General features: G+C 41.4%; 1 protein-coding gene across 1 annotated transcript; it reads right to left on the bottom strand.

Annotated features, from left to right (window-relative positions):
* Positions 1 to 2,486: 2,486 nt before the first annotated feature.
* EPCAM (epithelial cell adhesion molecule) lies at positions 2,487 to 8,593 on the bottom strand. The gene is made up of 9 exons (XM_030447699.1): positions 8,196 to 8,593; positions 7,603 to 7,707; positions 6,749 to 6,989; positions 6,397 to 6,462; positions 5,099 to 5,162; positions 4,640 to 4,741; positions 4,280 to 4,474; positions 3,823 to 3,864; positions 2,487 to 3,203 (listed from the first exon to the last, which is right to left on the bottom strand). Exons 1-9 carry the CDS (start codon positions 8,257 to 8,259, stop codon positions 3,162 to 3,164), a joined length of 921 nt encoding a protein of 306 aa, XP_030303559.1. The 5' UTR covers positions 8,260 to 8,593; the 3' UTR covers positions 2,487 to 3,161.
* Between the last annotated feature and the right edge of the window lie 8,879 nt (positions 8,594 to 17,472).

The following is a 17,472-nucleotide window of genomic DNA, read 5'->3' as shown; positions in this document are numbered from 1 at the left end:
ACTGTTTTTTACAAGCTGGTAAATGATGCCTTTAAGATTACACACCACCTCCTTTTTATCTACCCCCCCTCCATTGCATACATCTCTGCCATTCCATGTCACTGCTTAAGGCAAGAATAACTTTTAGCAAAAAACTTCAGGGATGGCCCCAACTACCCCCAGCAGATGCCTGACCGACTGTATGCCCAGCAATGGACAATTGTAAGTAATATAAGACTGTAGCCTTTTTGGGTAGTTGCTAGAATTCAGTAACAAGCAGTTGTAAATTTGGGCAGTGGAGCTGGAAGTATTTTTAGTCTCCTGGAATGTTTCTTTGGCTATTTCAAGCGGTCTTTGTCATCAAAAGTCATTCTATGTTATGGCAATAAAAGTTCAGCAGGTGAGGATATAAATTTACATGGCTCAAAACCAATGTTTTTTCTTTTACCAAACTTAGTATGATTGCATTTTGTAGTTGTGAAAACTATACATAGGGATCACCTAGGTCTCTGGAAGAAAATTTTAGATACTGTATTGGGCATGCTTTCTGAAATATGTTATTTGCATATCATCTAAAAAGTCATAATTGCACAAACATTTAATTTTGCTCAGTGGTAATAATACATATGTCAGTGTAATCGTAAAGTAGTAAGATTTGCACTTACATATACAAACTTCCATTTTATAAATTTCAGCACATTAGTCCATTAGTCTCTTCTATCTTAAAAAAAACCCTGTACAGCACAATAAAGATGCTGCAGGATGTAGAATACACTGGTTTGTATGAAATTCAGCATACCTCAGCCAATTGTTGGACTGACAGGAAGCTGAACATGAGCCAGCAGTGTGCCCAGGTGGCCAAGAAGGCCAATGGCATCCTGGCCTGGATCAGGAACAGTGTGGCCAGCAGGTCCAAGAAAGTGATTCTGCCCCTGTACTCAGCCCTGGTGAGGCCACAGCTTGAGTCCTGTGTCCAGTTCTGGGCCCCTCAGTTCAGGAAGGAGATTGAGGTGCTGGAGCAGGTCCAAAGGAGGGCAGCCAGGCTGGTGAAGGGACTCGAGCACAGAACCTATGAGGAGAGGCTGAGGGAGCTGGGGGTGTTCAGCCTGGAGAAGAGGAGGCTCAGGGGAGACCTTATCCCTCTCTACAACTCCCTGAAAGGAGGGTGTAGCCAGGTGGGGGTTGGTCTCTTTTCCCAGGCAACTCTCAGCAAGACAAGAGGGCATGGTCTTAAGTTGTGCCAGGGGAGGTTTAGGTTGGATATTAGGAAGAATTTCTTTACAGAGAGGGTGATCAGGCATTGGAATGGGCTGCCCAGGGAAGTAGTGGATTCTCCGTGTCTGGAGATATTTAAAAAGAGACTGGATGTGGCACTCAGTGCCATGGTCTGGGAACCGCAACGGTGGTTCAAGGGTTGGACTTGATGATCTCTGAGGTCCCTTCCAACCCAGTCAATTCTATGATTCAATCACCTGTATACTGGCAGAGGGAGAGATTCCTACAGAAACTATTGCTGACAACTGTCTGAAAAGTCTGCAAAGGGTAAATTTCCACTGCCAGGATTTTTGTACTTCCCATAAGTAGCAACTTGACCGTCAATCAGTGTGTTTGTCTTCAATTCTGAAAACATGCTGCAGACTCAAGGGAAATCTGGTAAACCTGGGGGCTGTAGCAGCTCAGTACACACTTAAGTTCATCATACCAGATACTTTAAGATCCAAGAGAACTGCAGCTCTCTGCATCTCAACATCCAACACAACTACACAGACATTAACTACCCCCCTGTTCTAGGGCAGGTACACTGGTGACCTGTTACACCAGAGTACAGTCCAGTAACTTCCCTGTTTTATGTAAGCAGTCACACACAAGCTCTCTAACACGGTTTCTTTCACGTTTCACATTTTATAAATGCCGTATGTGGCCTACTCTCAGTAATTTATCCTACTTGTCCTGTGTTAAGCAAGAGAGTTGAAACAAACACACTAATAAGATTTGTTACTCAGTTCCTTTGCTTATATCTCATTATTTCTTTGGCAACTGACAACATGTCCTTTATAAATCAGATAAAGTTGGCAGACTACACATTTACTTGCTAGCCAGTATCCATCACTTAAATTACTGACTGCCAAAACCAGCTCTCTTATCCAAAACTCTGGGAGGCAGACAGGCTGTGTAAGTTTGGTCAATCTTCATGAGCAAACAATAATAATTCACTAAAGGGTAGTAACAGCAGAGACAGATTCTAGCCCTGGAACAGCTTTGCAATAGGTATCTATGCAAATCGACGTCCTGGTGTAACAGATCTTCCAGAGTTCAGCATCAGATGCCAAATCTACCCCCTCCCAGCCCTACCAGAAGTTTTTGTTGATTAGAGGCCTGTTTTATTATACTTAGGAAGGATTTGAAAGAGCAGTCTACGCATTCCTGAAATTACTACAGTCACAGCATATGCTTCTTTTTTATACAAACAATCCATATTTTATTTTGCTCCTGATGCACATAAAGAAGGGGGAAATAGGATAAAGCATCCTTTTCACAGCTTTAAGAAAAAAAAATATTATTGAGATAGTAGATGGCTAATACAAACTTTGTTAATTGGAGTTCTAGGACATTTTCACTTGTGCTGAGGTTGCTTGCTTTAAGGAAATATGCTTAAAAATTCAGCAGTGTAACTTGGCATCATCATTTCAACATGGAAGAATTAGAAGCCTATTTCAGTTTTATTAATTCAAGTTATAAAAAAGTTACAGCAACTTCAAATATGTACAAACAACCATAAAAACATCATGTTCAGTGACACAGGAGACAGTCTTATTACAATATGGTTACAAAACCTATTATTTTCAATAAACCTCCCACAAGGCTAAAATAACCATTTAAGCATGTATGCTCCAAAACCCTAGTAACAGCAGCTGTCAACTAATTTAATCATAAAAAAATAAAAAAAAAATCAGAGAGCAATAGTTAAATTTAATTTGAGTGAGATGGGGCACTTCAGATTTAACTATCAACAAACAGTAGAAGTAATAGCATGGTTACCAGTCTTGTCTGTTAGATTAGCAATCATTAATTGAGCACAATTGCCTCCCCTTCAGAAGGAACATTTAATGAGTTAAGACCCATGCCTCCAATGTTTCTGCTGCCTTCTTGTTTGCCTCTTACTTTGTCTTCATCTGATTTAATTACGCATTCAGCCCTCTACGCATTTCATTCATTTCTTTTACCTGCAAGGGACAAGGTACAGGGAGATCAACATTTGCCCTACTTCTCAACGTAAGACCCAAGTAGGATTCAGTATCCCAGATGAAAAAGGTGAAAAAGGGGATTTGATGTAACACTAGAAGTGTTACATGCAAACATGCAAAGACCACTTCAGCTTATTATTATTTAAAAAAGAAACCCACAGCAGATGTTGGGGTATGCAGGGAGCAGACTTTACTACTTAGCTACATCATCCAAATTCCTGAGCTCTATGGCTCAGGGTGAAACAGCATGCACTGTACTGTTTGTTACTGTACTCAACAGAAAATGCAAGCCTTATGTAAACCTCCCATGGCTGATACAGCCCTTGCTGTGGGTATGCAAAAACAGTACTTGCTGTCAGCACTGCCCCCCCGTGCCTAGCAAACAAAGCACATCACCTTTGGATCTAGCAAAGCACAAAGCTTTGGATCTAGTGCAGAATGAGCATGGCAAATTATATGTAGAAAAAAATCAGTTAGTAAATTTCTATACTTTGTCTCCTTCACCATATCTGAAGCACCCAAACCTACACCAAACTTGAGTTGCTGGATTCTGGCCAACCTTTTCCCCAAACATATACCATAAACAGAAATTAAGTACCTCTGCTTTCACGTACTTCCCTTTCCTCCTCCTTGTCAGAACCTGTAAACAGAAAAATTTTAAGTTTTACTTAACCCTTGACTTACATGTAACTTTATCTAGCTGTGACTTCAAACTATCAACTTGAAGCTGTCTCCTCATCCTTCCAAAGGTAAGTACATGAGAAACTACTGCTCTCAACTACCAGGAGGCAAGACAGGCACTTGCTTCACCTCAAGTTTTTCATATACCTTCATTTTCCAGGCAACACCCTTTAGCTGGAACATGAAATAGGGACTATATGTCCATCACCTCTTTCCCACCTTTCATATCTCAAAAAAAAAAACAAACCAAAACCAACAACTAAAAAACCCAACCCAAAAAAACCTGTTTCCACAAGAGTACAATTACCCTGGTATGCTGTTAATTCCCAAATCACACTGTTACCTGTTCTTCATGGCAGCTTTGTTAAACTTACCAAAACAACAATTGCAGCAATTATTGCTATTACTACTACTACAATGACAGCAATAAGGCCAGGAGTCAGAGACTTCATGGAAAACTCCGGTGCAATTTCATCAACATAGTAGACCACTGTCTTCTCAAAATTCAGCTTCTCATTATCAAAGATGATATTTAGACTGTCATTATGAAAGATGGAGTCACCTTTTACCTAAGAACAGACAGGAAAGAGACCTGCTAGTTGACATTGTAATAGACACTGCACTAGGCACATCAATAGTTCATCTTGTTTTAGTCACTACATGGTAAGACTACTTACTGAATGTAATACAATATACCCATATAGACTTAGGCACTTTATCCATGACAAACTTACATCTTTTTCAAAGTAGTAGGCCACATCTGCTATATCCACATCTCCAGGAGCTTTGTCTGAGGAATTTTGCTTCAAATCAATTGTTATGTAAGGTTCTTCATACTGCAAATATAGTATTCAAAGGGGTTAGTTTAAATCCAGCTATCAAATCCACAGCAAAATACTATGATTCAACTTGTGAACTTGCAAACTAGTTAAGTTTATGGTACTTGTTCTCAAGCCAACTGTTTCCAGCATGATTCAAATTCCACTTTTTAGTGGAGCAAGTAAGAATTCAGACTGAGGTAGTAAGTAATTTCTCAGTTCAGTTCAGATACAGCCAGTAGCTAGCTGCTCATTAAGTGTCACTATTTTGAGAACTTCTAAAAGGATTCATCCTGTTCTGTATTAGTAAAATGAGTTTTCAGAGTTATTCACAACATAAAATTCTGATTCTTTACTGAAAATTGTGTCTCTTACCAGAACACTACTTATATGGCGTCCATCCAGCATGTAACGACTGATAATTGTATCCCTGAAGAACCTGTAAGGGTATAAAAGATGTTGCTGGTATAAAAAGACAATACTATTTTACACATCTATTTTCAGAGGTAGGGAAGCCTAGTATATTTGCTTTTTTTCCTGCAGTCTCTTTGCAGTGGGTTGACCCCAGATAGGAACCTAGATACTCACACACTTCTCCCTAGCAGGGCTGGGAAAAAAAATCAGAAGATCAAAAGAAAATAAAGAAAAAACCCACAAACGAACAAAAAAAACCCCAAAACACCTCATAGGTAAAGTTAAAGACAGTCTAGTAAATGAAAGGGAAAATAAAAAACCTGAAGTGATGCAAAAGCAATTACCTGCCAGCAGACCAATGCCCAGCCAATCTCTAAGCAAGGGCTACTTAGGAAAAACTCCCCCAGACTTTTATTGCTGAGCATGACATCATTCAATATGGGTCATCTCTTGGGTCAGTCTGAGTCAACCATCTGTGTGTGTGTACCCTTCCCAATCTCTTGCCCACCCCCAATTTCCTCACCGGGGCAGCAGAGTCTGAGAAAGCCCTGACACTATGAAAGCACTGTTCAGCAACAGCTAAAACACTGGCAACTTACCAAAACCATTTTGGTCACCAGTCTAAAACACAGCACCATAACAACTGCTACCAAGAAAATTAACTCCATCCCAACCAAACCAAATACACTTCCATTTCAAAGTTATACTAGAGCTCTGTTAATTTTTAACAGAAAATGCACCTACTGAAAAATACATGTTACTGCAGTGTTAAGAGAGAAGAATTTGAACAGGTTTGAGTTCAGAAGAGGAACTTAATAGCAGCTTTTGTTCCAGTGGGGAAAAAACTCTAGTGCCTTTTACAAGCACATTTTTCTTGCCATATGACCTCTGATAGAAAGATGATGTTATTTCAGCCAAAAAATAGCTAAACCATTGTTCTCCTGCTCCTTCTATGTAGTCCCTCTGTAATATTTATTAGCTTAATTTTTGGGCAGTTTCATTGCTTTACTTTCCATTTCTTTCAGCATAATGACATGATAAAAAAACAGTACCAATCAACTTTCAGTAGAAGTTAATTTAACTAGCAGTAAATTATTTCCAATAAAAATTAAAGCAATTCAGACCTGCATGACACTTCTAAGATGTCTTATAAATGAGTTCACTGGCTTGAAAGTGCTTTAAAACAATTCTTTAGATATACATTAGATATCTAGGGGCACATACAGACAATGCAATGATGTGTTACTCTCATCACTTACTTCTTCAAAGATTCAGTGTTCAGAGGAGAGTTTCTCTTAGCATGTTTCATTTCAATGATAATCCACCTGAATAGGCAAGTACAATGAATACTGTTAAAGCACATGCCATGTAACAACACATGCTAAAAATCTAACCCCAAGGAAAAAAAACACAGAGCAACAAGAGAAAAAAAAATTCAAAGACAGACTCCTCCAAATCCTTCAGAGTCTCCTTGTTACTTAAGAAAAAAAACCCCAAAAGCTGTGAACTAGCATTTATTGCTCCATCTTCATTCACACATAAATCCTCTGTAACACAGAGCCTAATACAGGAATGTTTTCATGTCACAACACACCCTGTTGAAAGACTTACGTTGTTCTGACTAATTGATTGCACTTTAAGTCTGCATCATGTTTGTCAGTTCTTCTAACACCAGCTGTATTCACACACCAACAGGTTGTTCCATTGCACTGCTTTGCCTTGAAAACACCATTATTTTCACACTCTGGATCATAAAGGCCATCAGTATCTTCAAATGCATCTTTTGGTTTCAAACGACGACCCGATTTTGAGGGCGACATTTCTGCTTTCATCAACAAGCATTTTGAAGTCACTAAAAATAATCAAAATTCATGTCACACAGAGCTCTTAGTCTGTAAAAACTCAAGGTTGTATCAGAAGCAACTACATTTTAACCCATTACAAGGAAGAGCGGGCACCTACCGAGTAGGTGCAGGAAGCAAAAGTGGCATATCTGGCTTCTGAAGCCAGACGCGCAAGTCAAGGCACCTGCAATTTCATTTGGCCATAGGATCTACAGCTTGGTTGAGCTTCAACCAAGAGTAAGAACCTGAGACAAGGTTCATTGACCACTGGATTTGTAGAAAAAAAGTAATGCTGCATACTTAGAGGGAAGCTAAAAATTAATCTTCAAGAAACCCTGGTCATTAGAGACCCCATAGTAAGAAGGATGGGGAAGCCTTCATCAGAGTAAGAGTGGACACATGCACACAAATTACACAGCACGAATCCTAAGTGCTTATCTTCCATCACCAGATGACCTGGACGACCAGGAAGAAGCTTTCCTTCCTTGCTACAAGTTTGCTGGGAACTCGCTGCTCTTTTCGCACACTACCTTTCAAGTTTAGCTGCCACTTTTCCTTGCGGCCCCGTACCAGGGCCCATACCCAGGCCCCGCAGGAGCTCTACACGCGTTTATCACTCACAAGTCTCGCAGTTCACGGACACGTCGGAGCCGATCGAGGTGCACCAGCAGACGCCGTTGGACAGCCTGCAGCTGTTCACACGTTTGTTCTTCTGGCAGTTGCATGCTGGAACGTAAGCGCGGCTGTGAGCGCTCCGGGGCAGGGAGCCGGGCGCCTGGGGGCGCCGCGACCCGCGGCTCCGCGGGCAGGAAGGAAAGACAAAGCCGCCCCTCACCGGACGGAGCCGGACACCGCTTCCCACCTGGCCAACCGCCCTCCCCTAGAGAAGGGCAAGGATTTCCTTGGTGGCCCCCAGGCTCCCCAAGGACCCATTCCGCGGGCTGCCGGGCACCTCTGCCGCCGCCGCCGCCTCCTCCTCCTCACCTTCCCGCCCGGCGGGACTTACTCCCTCCCTCCCGCAGCTCCGCACCCCAGGCAGAAAGGGGGCGCCATTTTGTAGCACCACGCGGAAAGGGGCGAGCGATGGGGCGGCTGGCTCCGCAGCCGGCGGAGGGCGAGAGAGGCGGCAGGAGGGGATCCCAGGGCCGGGGGCCCCCTAACTGGGAGGAGGAGGGGGTGCGGTGTGGGGCAGACAACGAGGTGTGGGTACTCACTACTCTCCTGGGCGCAGGCGACGGCGCAGAGCAGCAGGAGCGCAACCCCGTAGAGCGGCTTCATGACTCGGCCGGTGGCGGGGCGCGGAGAGCTGGCGGAGAGGCCAGAGAAAAAGTCCTCTGGAGCGCGGGCGAAGGAGACTGAGCGATACGTGCACGAACTGCAAGCCCGAGTGAGCTGCTCGACAGGTTCCGCAGGTGGTGGTGATTCGCCGCACCCTCCCGGCTCCGGTTACACCTGGGACGCGCAGGGGGTGGTGGCGGCGGCGGCAGCAGCAGCAGTGACTCCTCCCCCTGGGCCATCCGGGCGCGCTGTTAAACCACCGCCCTGTCCCTTTGCACCTCCACCTGGGTGAAACTAGATGGGGCGGGGCAGGGCGGGGCGGGTCTCCGCTCTCGTCTCGTCCTAAGTATAGTCTCTTCCGCGGGGCTGGGGGAGGGAAGGAAGAAAGGAAGGAGGTGTGGGGTAGCCCAGGTGCGGCCTGTTCCCATAATAGGGCTGTGAAACTGCCCCGCCCGCGCTGGAGGGGCTGTGGGACGAGGCTGTCGCTGGAAGGAGGGGGCGTCGCCGGGGAGCTGGGGGACAGCTGCCGCCGCCCCCCCTCCCCGTCGAGAAGAAACTGTTAGTCACCGGGGGAATCTCCCGGGCGTGTTTGCTTTGTCAGTCGGGGAGGCCACCCCGTAGGTGAGACACGGGGCCGGGGGAGCAAAGCTCGGGGCTTCCCACTCCCCCCGGTCACCTTCAGAGCGCCGGGGCCGCTGTACTCCCGGGGGCAGGAAGCCCCGAGGGCTCTGTCCTGGCCTTGTGGCCACCAGGCCTTGCGACTCCTTTCCCTCAGGACAGACGGAGAGTGTTTCGCCTGCTCTCTGCGGGCGAGTAGCCACGGATCAATCCCGCAGCCTACTCGCAGCAAGCTGAGAGACAGCCATAAATACTCACACTTTACAAATTGTTTTGTGATACCCTTTGAGCTACTCTGTAAGGTTTTCATGTTTAAAATAAATCCTGGTAATCCCTCAGATAACTTAAGAAGAAACAGAACACTAGTACATATAGAATACACTATTTTTTGAGGATCTTTGTGCTGGTTTGCTACAGCACATGCTAGGGCACTGTAGGAGTGCCTTGACCGGAGTTGCTTCTGGTGCTGCTTCCTTGTTCAGAAAAATGTAGACTTCGGTGCTTTGGGCAGCAGAGCTTTGTGGAAACTTTCTACAACATGGCAGGTAGTGACGGAGCTTTACAAGGTTGCTGAGGAGAAAACAGGAAAGCCTGTGTAGGCTTTGAAATGGCTCTCCAAAGTGTAAAAACAATGCCAAAATGGAAGGAGAAAGGCATAAGTACAATGAAAATACCTTCTGAAGCTTTTTTTGGGTTCATTAATTCAGTTAAAATATGTGCAGATCTTTCTGAAAGATACATTAGTGCCCTAGAAAAACAAGTTATTTTAGTAGAAGAGAAAACCAGAAAGACATCCTTAAGTCTGTTCCTGCATTTATGAGAAATCAACAGCATTTTCAGAGTCTTAAACTTCTTCTTACCAGTGCTTCCATGCACTGTACAATAAGAACTTGTTGCCACTTTCATATATGCAGACCTCAGTCAATGAAACTGCTTAAAGCCTTTGCGTGTTCTAAGATTTAAGTGCAAACTAGCTATCTGTGGTTTTGTCACTGAGCAGCTGTGGTTCTGTTGTATCTTTCATTTTGTATTTATTAAGTCTACAGTGCACAGCTGAAATTGTGTTGTGCTGTCTCTGGTCTGGGTTTTGTTTTTTTTTTGGTCTGCTCCTGGTAGAGCCCAAATTCGACTTCTAACGTTAATCTTTATTTCTTCTGGTGGTCTTCTGTGGCTTCTTAATACTAATTTGATACACTTGTCAAAGACTCAAACTAAGAGCATAGTCTTAGCAATGTGAAAACTTGAAAGGACTTTAAAGTCAAAGGATGGCATTCTTCAGAAAGATGAGTAAGTTCAATAATCTTAGAAATACCTGCCTTATTGTAAAGCTTGTTTTCTATGTGAATATAAGGGTTTGTGATCAGAGAGTTACCCTGTCATTATCAAATCACCAAGATGAACTATGTAAACCTTGATAGTACAGAACAGTAAATTTTATGGTGGGCATTTGCCTTTAGTAAATAAGTAAATAAAAATGTAGAAGAACAGAATAAGCTGGGTACTAATGCTAATTTTCCTTTTTCTCATGGCACTTGTGTTGTATAGATAAACCTCGGTGCCCAGGTTTAAAAATCCAAGGCTTGGTCTGCAATATTGAAATTTCACAGTAGCTGCTGCTTAAAGTACCACTGCTTCTTCAGTCACCTCTAAATACCAGATGGGTCTTTGCTGTCAGTGTACAAAAAATAGTCGTAACCTTTGGTGTCTAAGGGTTGAATGGTTTTAGGGTATTTGTGTGAGTGAAAGAAGCCTGTTGCAGTGTTTTTTGTTTTTACTGTAACACATTATATTTTTCATGAGCTGTTAGTTATTGCCTATAGAAATCCATACCATAAATGTGCTGCAAAGCCAGGTGCATAGTATTGATTTTTGTAACGTAAGCATTTCATTTGGCTCCAATGTGCAGAATCTAATAAAGAGCTGATTTTCTTCAGTTTTCACAGGTTTTTGAATCTGAAGAATCTGTTTAAGCATTACTCAGTACTTTAAAAGCAGAGAAAGTTGTTCTGTACAACTTCTCTTCCTCAGAAAACCAGTGGAAATGAAGGACCATTCACAATACCGTAAATCTTACCCTTTTTCCAGGTTATTCGGAGGGAAGCTTCACCCTGGAATTAAAGCCACTAAAGCAGGCGCATGGTTATGAAGATAAAAGGGCCCGAGTATTAGAGTAGCTTCATTACACAGATACCTTGTTTCAGGGGTTGGAAGGCAATGTCTTTTTTGGGCCTTTGTAGCAATATGTAACCCTGTGTGCTGGAATAGGTGACCTTATTCAATGGCTTTTCTATATCAACTTTCCTCAGTGTACAGCTCTAAGGGTCAGACTTATAAACAGGATAATTTTATCAAGTGTTGGAGATACTTATTCTTATCAAATAGCTGAATGCTGATTAGGCAGTGCAGAGTAGGTAGTTGTGCTTTGCACTTATTAAAGCATAATTACAGCTCAGACAAATTATAATTTAAATGCTACGAACACATTACCAACTCTATCATATGGCAAAGAGGAAAAAAATAATGTTTTTTTGATTTGCATCTTTTGACTTTTGTAATTTACATGTGCTCCAGATCTGTTTGTTGAATAATGTTCTTTTCACTAAAGAATTAAGAGGCACTGATGCCAGTGGGAGATCATCTGTTCACTTCAGTGAAATGTGGATCAGATCCAAGGAGATAAATCCATCTCCTTCTAAAGTCAGTAAGAATTAGTGTGACACTGGGATCTGGCCTATGTTTTTACAGGGTCATTTTCAGGTCTTCCTTAGAAACTGGGTAATTGGGCTTTGTGGTACTCCCCAGGCACAGAAAAGGGACAAAGTCTGCTTTCAGGGAAAGTTGCGAGGATGTCTGAGTCACTCCTGAAGTATCAGGAAACGATGCAAGGTGGGGCTGTGACATGCACTGTGGTCAGCAGATCAGAGAGATGAGTGGAGAGAGCATGATTAGTGCCATTGGAGTATTTGGCAATCTAGGTGTAGATGAGATTTTTCAGAGGCTGCAAACCTGATCAAGTTTTGGGTGTATTCTCCTGAGATAACTAAAGTCTTGTCCCTAGAAAGTGTGTCATGTAGTATTACAGATTACAAAACATAGTCTTACTGGTGTTTTCCAAAAAAATCAATGATTTTTGAAAATTCGTGATGACTTTTATCTGGTTAAGGCTGGCAAAGTTAGAAACCACCAGAAACAGTCCTAGGCTCAAAAGTGTCAATAGCTTTTTTTACTGCAGACATTGCTATATACATGATCTGTATTGTAGGGTTGCTCAGGAACTTTGTATTAGGACAGTTTGAGAATGTTTGGGTTAATTTTCTTTTGCAGCCTGTACCTTCTGCGTAGAAGGAAGCCTTGAAAGGCCTGCAAGAAGACAGTATTGAGAAATTATATACAGTATCTTGTCCATTACGTGTTTCTGAAGATTCCAGGCCTTTGCAAACTGATGTATGCAGCTGCTCAAAATGTATGCTACTGCTTATTTTGTTTTACCTGCAGGTTTGAAAACCACTGTATAACAGGGAAGTATTGTTATATTGATTTGAATAATGAGAACATTTAGAGGAGCAGATAACTTACATGTTTTGGCCATATGGAGCAGGTCAAATATTGAGCCGATAAGAAAAATAAAAAAGCAGTCATGTCTTTCTGCTAGGCTGAGTGTCTATTTCTGAACACTATACAACTACTTCACACCTTTTGATTATTTTTGGCCTGTTTCTAGATTATGATTTTTTTTTTCTTTGAATATGAACACTGCTTATAAATGTACCCACGTATTTTGCTGAATTTGTCATTTACACTGGATATGGAAATCCCTTCACAGGCAGTGGTGACACTCATAAAGGTGCCCTCAGCTTCAGAAGCCCACAGCTTGGTTCTCTATTGGGCTGGAGAACTTTGAAAGTAAGAATATCTACTAAGAGGTAGAGGGCTGTTGGTTCAGAGGTTCATAAAACTAGACAGGCTGTAGCCACAGGAGAGAAAGGCTCATGCAACCCATGAATGTTCTATTTGCGTCGTTGAGGATTATAGAAACCAGCCTGTCTGATTCGTTGTGGCATCCTCTCACCTCTCTGCCTTAACTCCAGTGGGTGGGGTCAGTAACAGGCTTTTCATCCTTGTCTTTACTTGAGAACATATCTCCATGGCAGCATTAGATATAAAAAGATTAATAAACCTTCACCCAGACTACCTTGTAGCAGGGAGGCAAGTGTATTAATTTCATACTGTGCCCAGTCCCTCCCAACACTCATTGGTTTGGTAGTGTTTGGAAAGGGCCGAGATGAAAACATGAGATTGGAACTTGTAGAAGAGATGCTCCATTTACAGTAAGATTGTTTCAATTCTGGCATATTAGATTTTTTTTTTCTTTTTAGCCATTCTCTGTGAAAGAATATACAGATGGAACTTTGTCAAAACACTTCTTAAAAAGCATTTGGGAGAGTTTTAAATAGCGCTTAGGATGTTTTATTGCATGACAACATCTCTGTGCTGTAGGCAGAACCAGAGCAGATGGTTATAGAGAGATAATTTTCCAATCTCTTAGTATGGTGTTATCTGAAGGCACATAAAGTACTTTCCTCACAACCTGAAGGTGTCTGCCATTAAATTTGCTTATGCCAGACTTGTCTGTATGTATGGGTCACTATGAAGCTCACTAGGGTGTGGATTTAGTGTGTCACCTAAGCCACACTAACAACCTATGGACACAGTTGTGCTCAGCAAAAAGTAGAAAACATTTATTCCTCAATGAAAACAGGACCACAGCATGCACACAGGCAGTGTTCGTGGAGCAGCTAGCATGCTCTAAATCCCTGCCCACTCTTGCCTCACTCTAACTTGTGTATGTTGCAATAACCCAAGCAAAGATGGATAAATACACCCCTGAGCTGAGCAGGAAAAATCTCATCCCATAAACACAATTTAGTGTAACCCAGTGGACAGCAGAGAGTGAGGTTAAGAGAGCTCCATGTTCCAGACCTCACAGAATGCTATTATTTTCCTCACTGAAATAAACTGGTTTTGTGTTTTAACTCCTTTCCTAGTTCATGAGTTTCCCTTGTTTTTTCAGTTAGCAATAGCTGTTACCAAAGTTCACTTTGCACTTTAATTTACAGCCCTTGTACTAGTCATTTTATTGCTTGAGCCTCTGCTTGATAGAACTTTTACAGCTTGTGATCGCTGAAGTCAGAGAAACAAGAACACTTTTTGACCTGCTGTGGTGTAATTATAGAGCCCATTGCTACTAGGGAGGGGCATTCAATGTTTAACAAACTGTGGCAACACTAATTTAACTCTGTGGAGCCCGGACCATTGATATGGGAGTGAAAAAAGAAACAAAACAAAAAAACTCCAGACTCTTTACAGTTCACATTTTAACTTGTTTTAGTTTCCAAAGGGCTGTCCTTGATGTTCTACCTTCCCACTATTGAAACTGATACTGTTTTTTTCCGAGCAGTATGAGGGGACTGGAGCCAAACTACTTGCATATGAAAATATTTTTCCCTTACTTCAGATACTATAGCTACATTAGTCTTGATTAATCCTTTCATGGAGTGAGTCTTCCGAATGCCATGCCAAAAATAAGGCTTTTAACAATGGAGAAATTGTTCTGTCTTAATTACTACTATTGTTTCGTATTGTAGGGGTTGTGGTCCTGGACAAAGATTCAGTTGTGTTCAGCAGTGTAAAATCAGAGAATAAATAGACACCCTGAGTTTGAAAGACTTTGTGATCTGAATTATGTGACCAGTTAATTGAGAGGTAAATCTAAATTATCTTAGTTTTGGAATTCGAAAATTGGATGAGCAGGATTTGGTGCAATGCACTTGTTTTGCCCAGTTACAGAATAAGCCAGCTGGCTAAGAGTTCAGAAGTGGCCACCTGTTCTTCATTCACTCAGGTAGGTATTATTTAAGAAATGCTGAAGTTGCCTTCAGGAAAAGAATTAGGACATTTTTTAAAGCACCAAAGTTTTTAAACTTTTCATCTCCCTAGATAAAATAGTAGATCTATTTCCTGCATAGTATTTTGCATAGATCTTTTGTGGTTTTGTGTACTAATGCGTACATACACATTACCTCATTGAGACTATGCATGTGTGTTATTCACCAGATGAATATTTTTAAATGTGGTTTTTTTGGTTGTTGTTTTGTTTTTAAGTAAAATTATTGAAGTTTTATTGGCTTAGCTACATTTTCATCACAAAGATCTTTTATGTTTAGGGTTTCCTGGCTGTTTCTGAGACAAAAAAAAGAAAAAAAGGAGAAAAACACAAGGTGAAGAGTTTGTGTTTTTCAAAGGTGAATGTTGGCTGCTCAGCCCCTTGGTGCAGGTGCAGTACAGTGGCAACACCCTGGGCATGGCTGACACACAGCTGCTCCTTGCTCCTGCACCTGTGTCTCAGGAAGTCTGGTGCTCCTGGCAGCTGGAACAAATGGCTCTAGGCTTATGGTGGTATAGAGGAGTTCCGTCTATTAGTGCTCTTTGCACAACACAGCATGAAGAAACAGCATGGGCACAACTGGGTAGCAAACAACCATGGTTATTAAATAGTCACCGATGCAACACACAACCTTCGGTGCCTTTTAAAAGTTAGAATATGGTGGATGATGTCAGAAGTTTGAAAAAAAGGCAAAACCAAAACCACTTACAGAGTACTGTACAGTTAATTTCCTTTCCCTTTAACACTGAGAGTTGATAGATCATTGATCACTTGCCATTTTGTCTGAGGATGGTGAAGACCTAATGTACTCTATCCCCTGATCTATCTATTTTGACAAAGTAATTTTAACTCTTCAGATGAAACTACTTTGTTTTATTTAAAACCAGCAAAGGGCCGGTTCTTAAAAACAAATCTCAAAGGCTTCCACTGTCTGTTTTGTGTTAGTTAAGTTAATGCAGGGTATATCAATCCATGCTCCCAGTACTTTATGTAGATTTGCTGCTGCAGAGCACTGGCCTGTTTTGAAGTATGCAGAAGCAGCATGTTTAAACACGTTCTGTGTTTGCTGGCAACCTTCACATTTTTTTACCACTTTCCTGTATTAGTCTAGTCAGTACACTTCTGTTCTTTATTTCTCAGTACTTGAGAATTCGTTGACTTAAGTATTAGAAAACTCTGAAAAAGCTGAAATCAATTTTCCTGTCTGTTCACCCACCCATCAGTGACATACACATAAGTGGCACTGGGCCATTTGTAGTTCTAATCATATTGTAACATTTGTCTAAAGCAAGGATTTGGCTTCAGGCACCTTTCCACTGTCCTCACTTTGCTACCTGAAGTAGCAAACAGGTAAGCCATATTCAGTTTGTCATACTTAGTCCTAGCCCAGGCACTATGATGCTGTAATGATTTGTTTCACACATGCAAATTCTTACTCTCTTCCCACATAAAAAACAGGTTTCTGGTGATAGATGTGGCTGAAGGTGGTTTATCCGTTCCTTTTAATATACTAAAACTTGTCTGACTTGCTACACCTTTTATTCTGAAAGACTTAACAGCATGTCCAGAGTTTGCTTTTTAGATAAATGCTTCAGTTTGGTTATGGCTTTTAAAAATCAAGCTTTCAGCCTGTTTGCATTTCATCTAGAATATACTTGACTGAGACTCAGTTTGCCCCAACAAGGTCAGGCTTCATCTCTACAGGAGAGACTTTTTTTTTCCCTTCTATTTCACACTCTGCAATGATTAGGAAAAGTCTGTGACTGAAAAATACCTATTTTATTATGAACAATGATTTGTATTTAAAAGGACCAATGGTTCTACATGACTTTGAAAAGACATACCAGGTGTTCTCTCTCTTTCTACATGACAAAAAGTTCACTGGAGAGATGATCAGAGGCCAAAGTAATTTGTTTTCCTACCTCAGAATTATTAAAAGATTTTTTTAAAAAAGTATGTATATCCTAAATATAATTTATTAACATTCTAGCCCTGTGTTTTTCTTCAGTGATGCTTCTTAATCTGTCAACAAGTCCATCAGTAAAAACATTTAAGCTATTTTCTTTGTTTAAAAGAAACAAACTGCTCTGCAGCTGCCTTTTTGGACTATCTTCTGGGTAGCTATGTAACTACATCTCTCATATTTTTGAGTTCCAGTGCATTTATTGAAACTTTTTTTTCCTAAAATAAGATTTTATAAGTCTTTCAGACCCAGGTCTTGATCATTATATATATATATGTATATATATAAATCAGTTCAAGCTGTAGCAACATATAAAGATGAAGAGTAGATAAAATGACTTAACATCCACCTCTAGGAAGGTTTAGGAATGCAGTACAACATGAAATCCAGTGTATTATACTAGACAAAAGCTGCCTTGGCTCAGTTTAAATTGCTGCTGGTGAAGCAGTGCCCCCTGATGTCCAGAAACCTACTTGGAAATCAGAAAGCTACATTCTTCCAGATATTCTTGGAAGAACTGTTCAACAGTCTTCTAAAAACTGTTGCTAATAAGGTTAAGAACCAGTTAAGTCCACTATATCCTGCAGAATACTGAGAGTCAAGTAAAATTCTGTCCTTATTGTCACTGTGTTTAACATCAACCTTTCTTCATTTATGTTTTTCCATGCTTTCAAATGGAATCCCTTGA

The sequence above is a fragment of the Calypte anna genome, chromosome 3 (genome assembly GCF_003957555.1).
Source record: "Calypte anna isolate BGI_N300 chromosome 3, bCalAnn1_v1.p, whole genome shotgun sequence".
NCBI classification, from domain to species: domain Eukaryota; kingdom Metazoa; phylum Chordata; class Aves; order Apodiformes; family Trochilidae; genus Calypte; species Calypte anna.
The sequence above is the reverse complement of the archived record's forward strand: the minus strand, read 5'-3'. Positions and strand labels throughout refer to the sequence as shown.

Bases quoted from the DNA above. Each gene is read 5' to 3' on its own strand.
- EPCAM (XM_030447699.1), bottom strand. From the start codon at position 8,259: ATGAAGCCGCTCTACGGGGTTGCGCTCCTGCTGCTCTGCGCCGTCGCC. The intron at 3,865-4,279 runs GTAAGTTTAACA...TTCTGTTTACAG, and splicing joins TTGCTGCAATTGTTGTTTTG to GTTCTGACAAGGAGGAGGAA. The intron at 3,204-3,822 runs GTACTTAATTTC...TGTCCCTTGCAG, and splicing joins GGAAGTACGTGAAAGCAGAG to GTAAAAGAAATGAATGAAAT.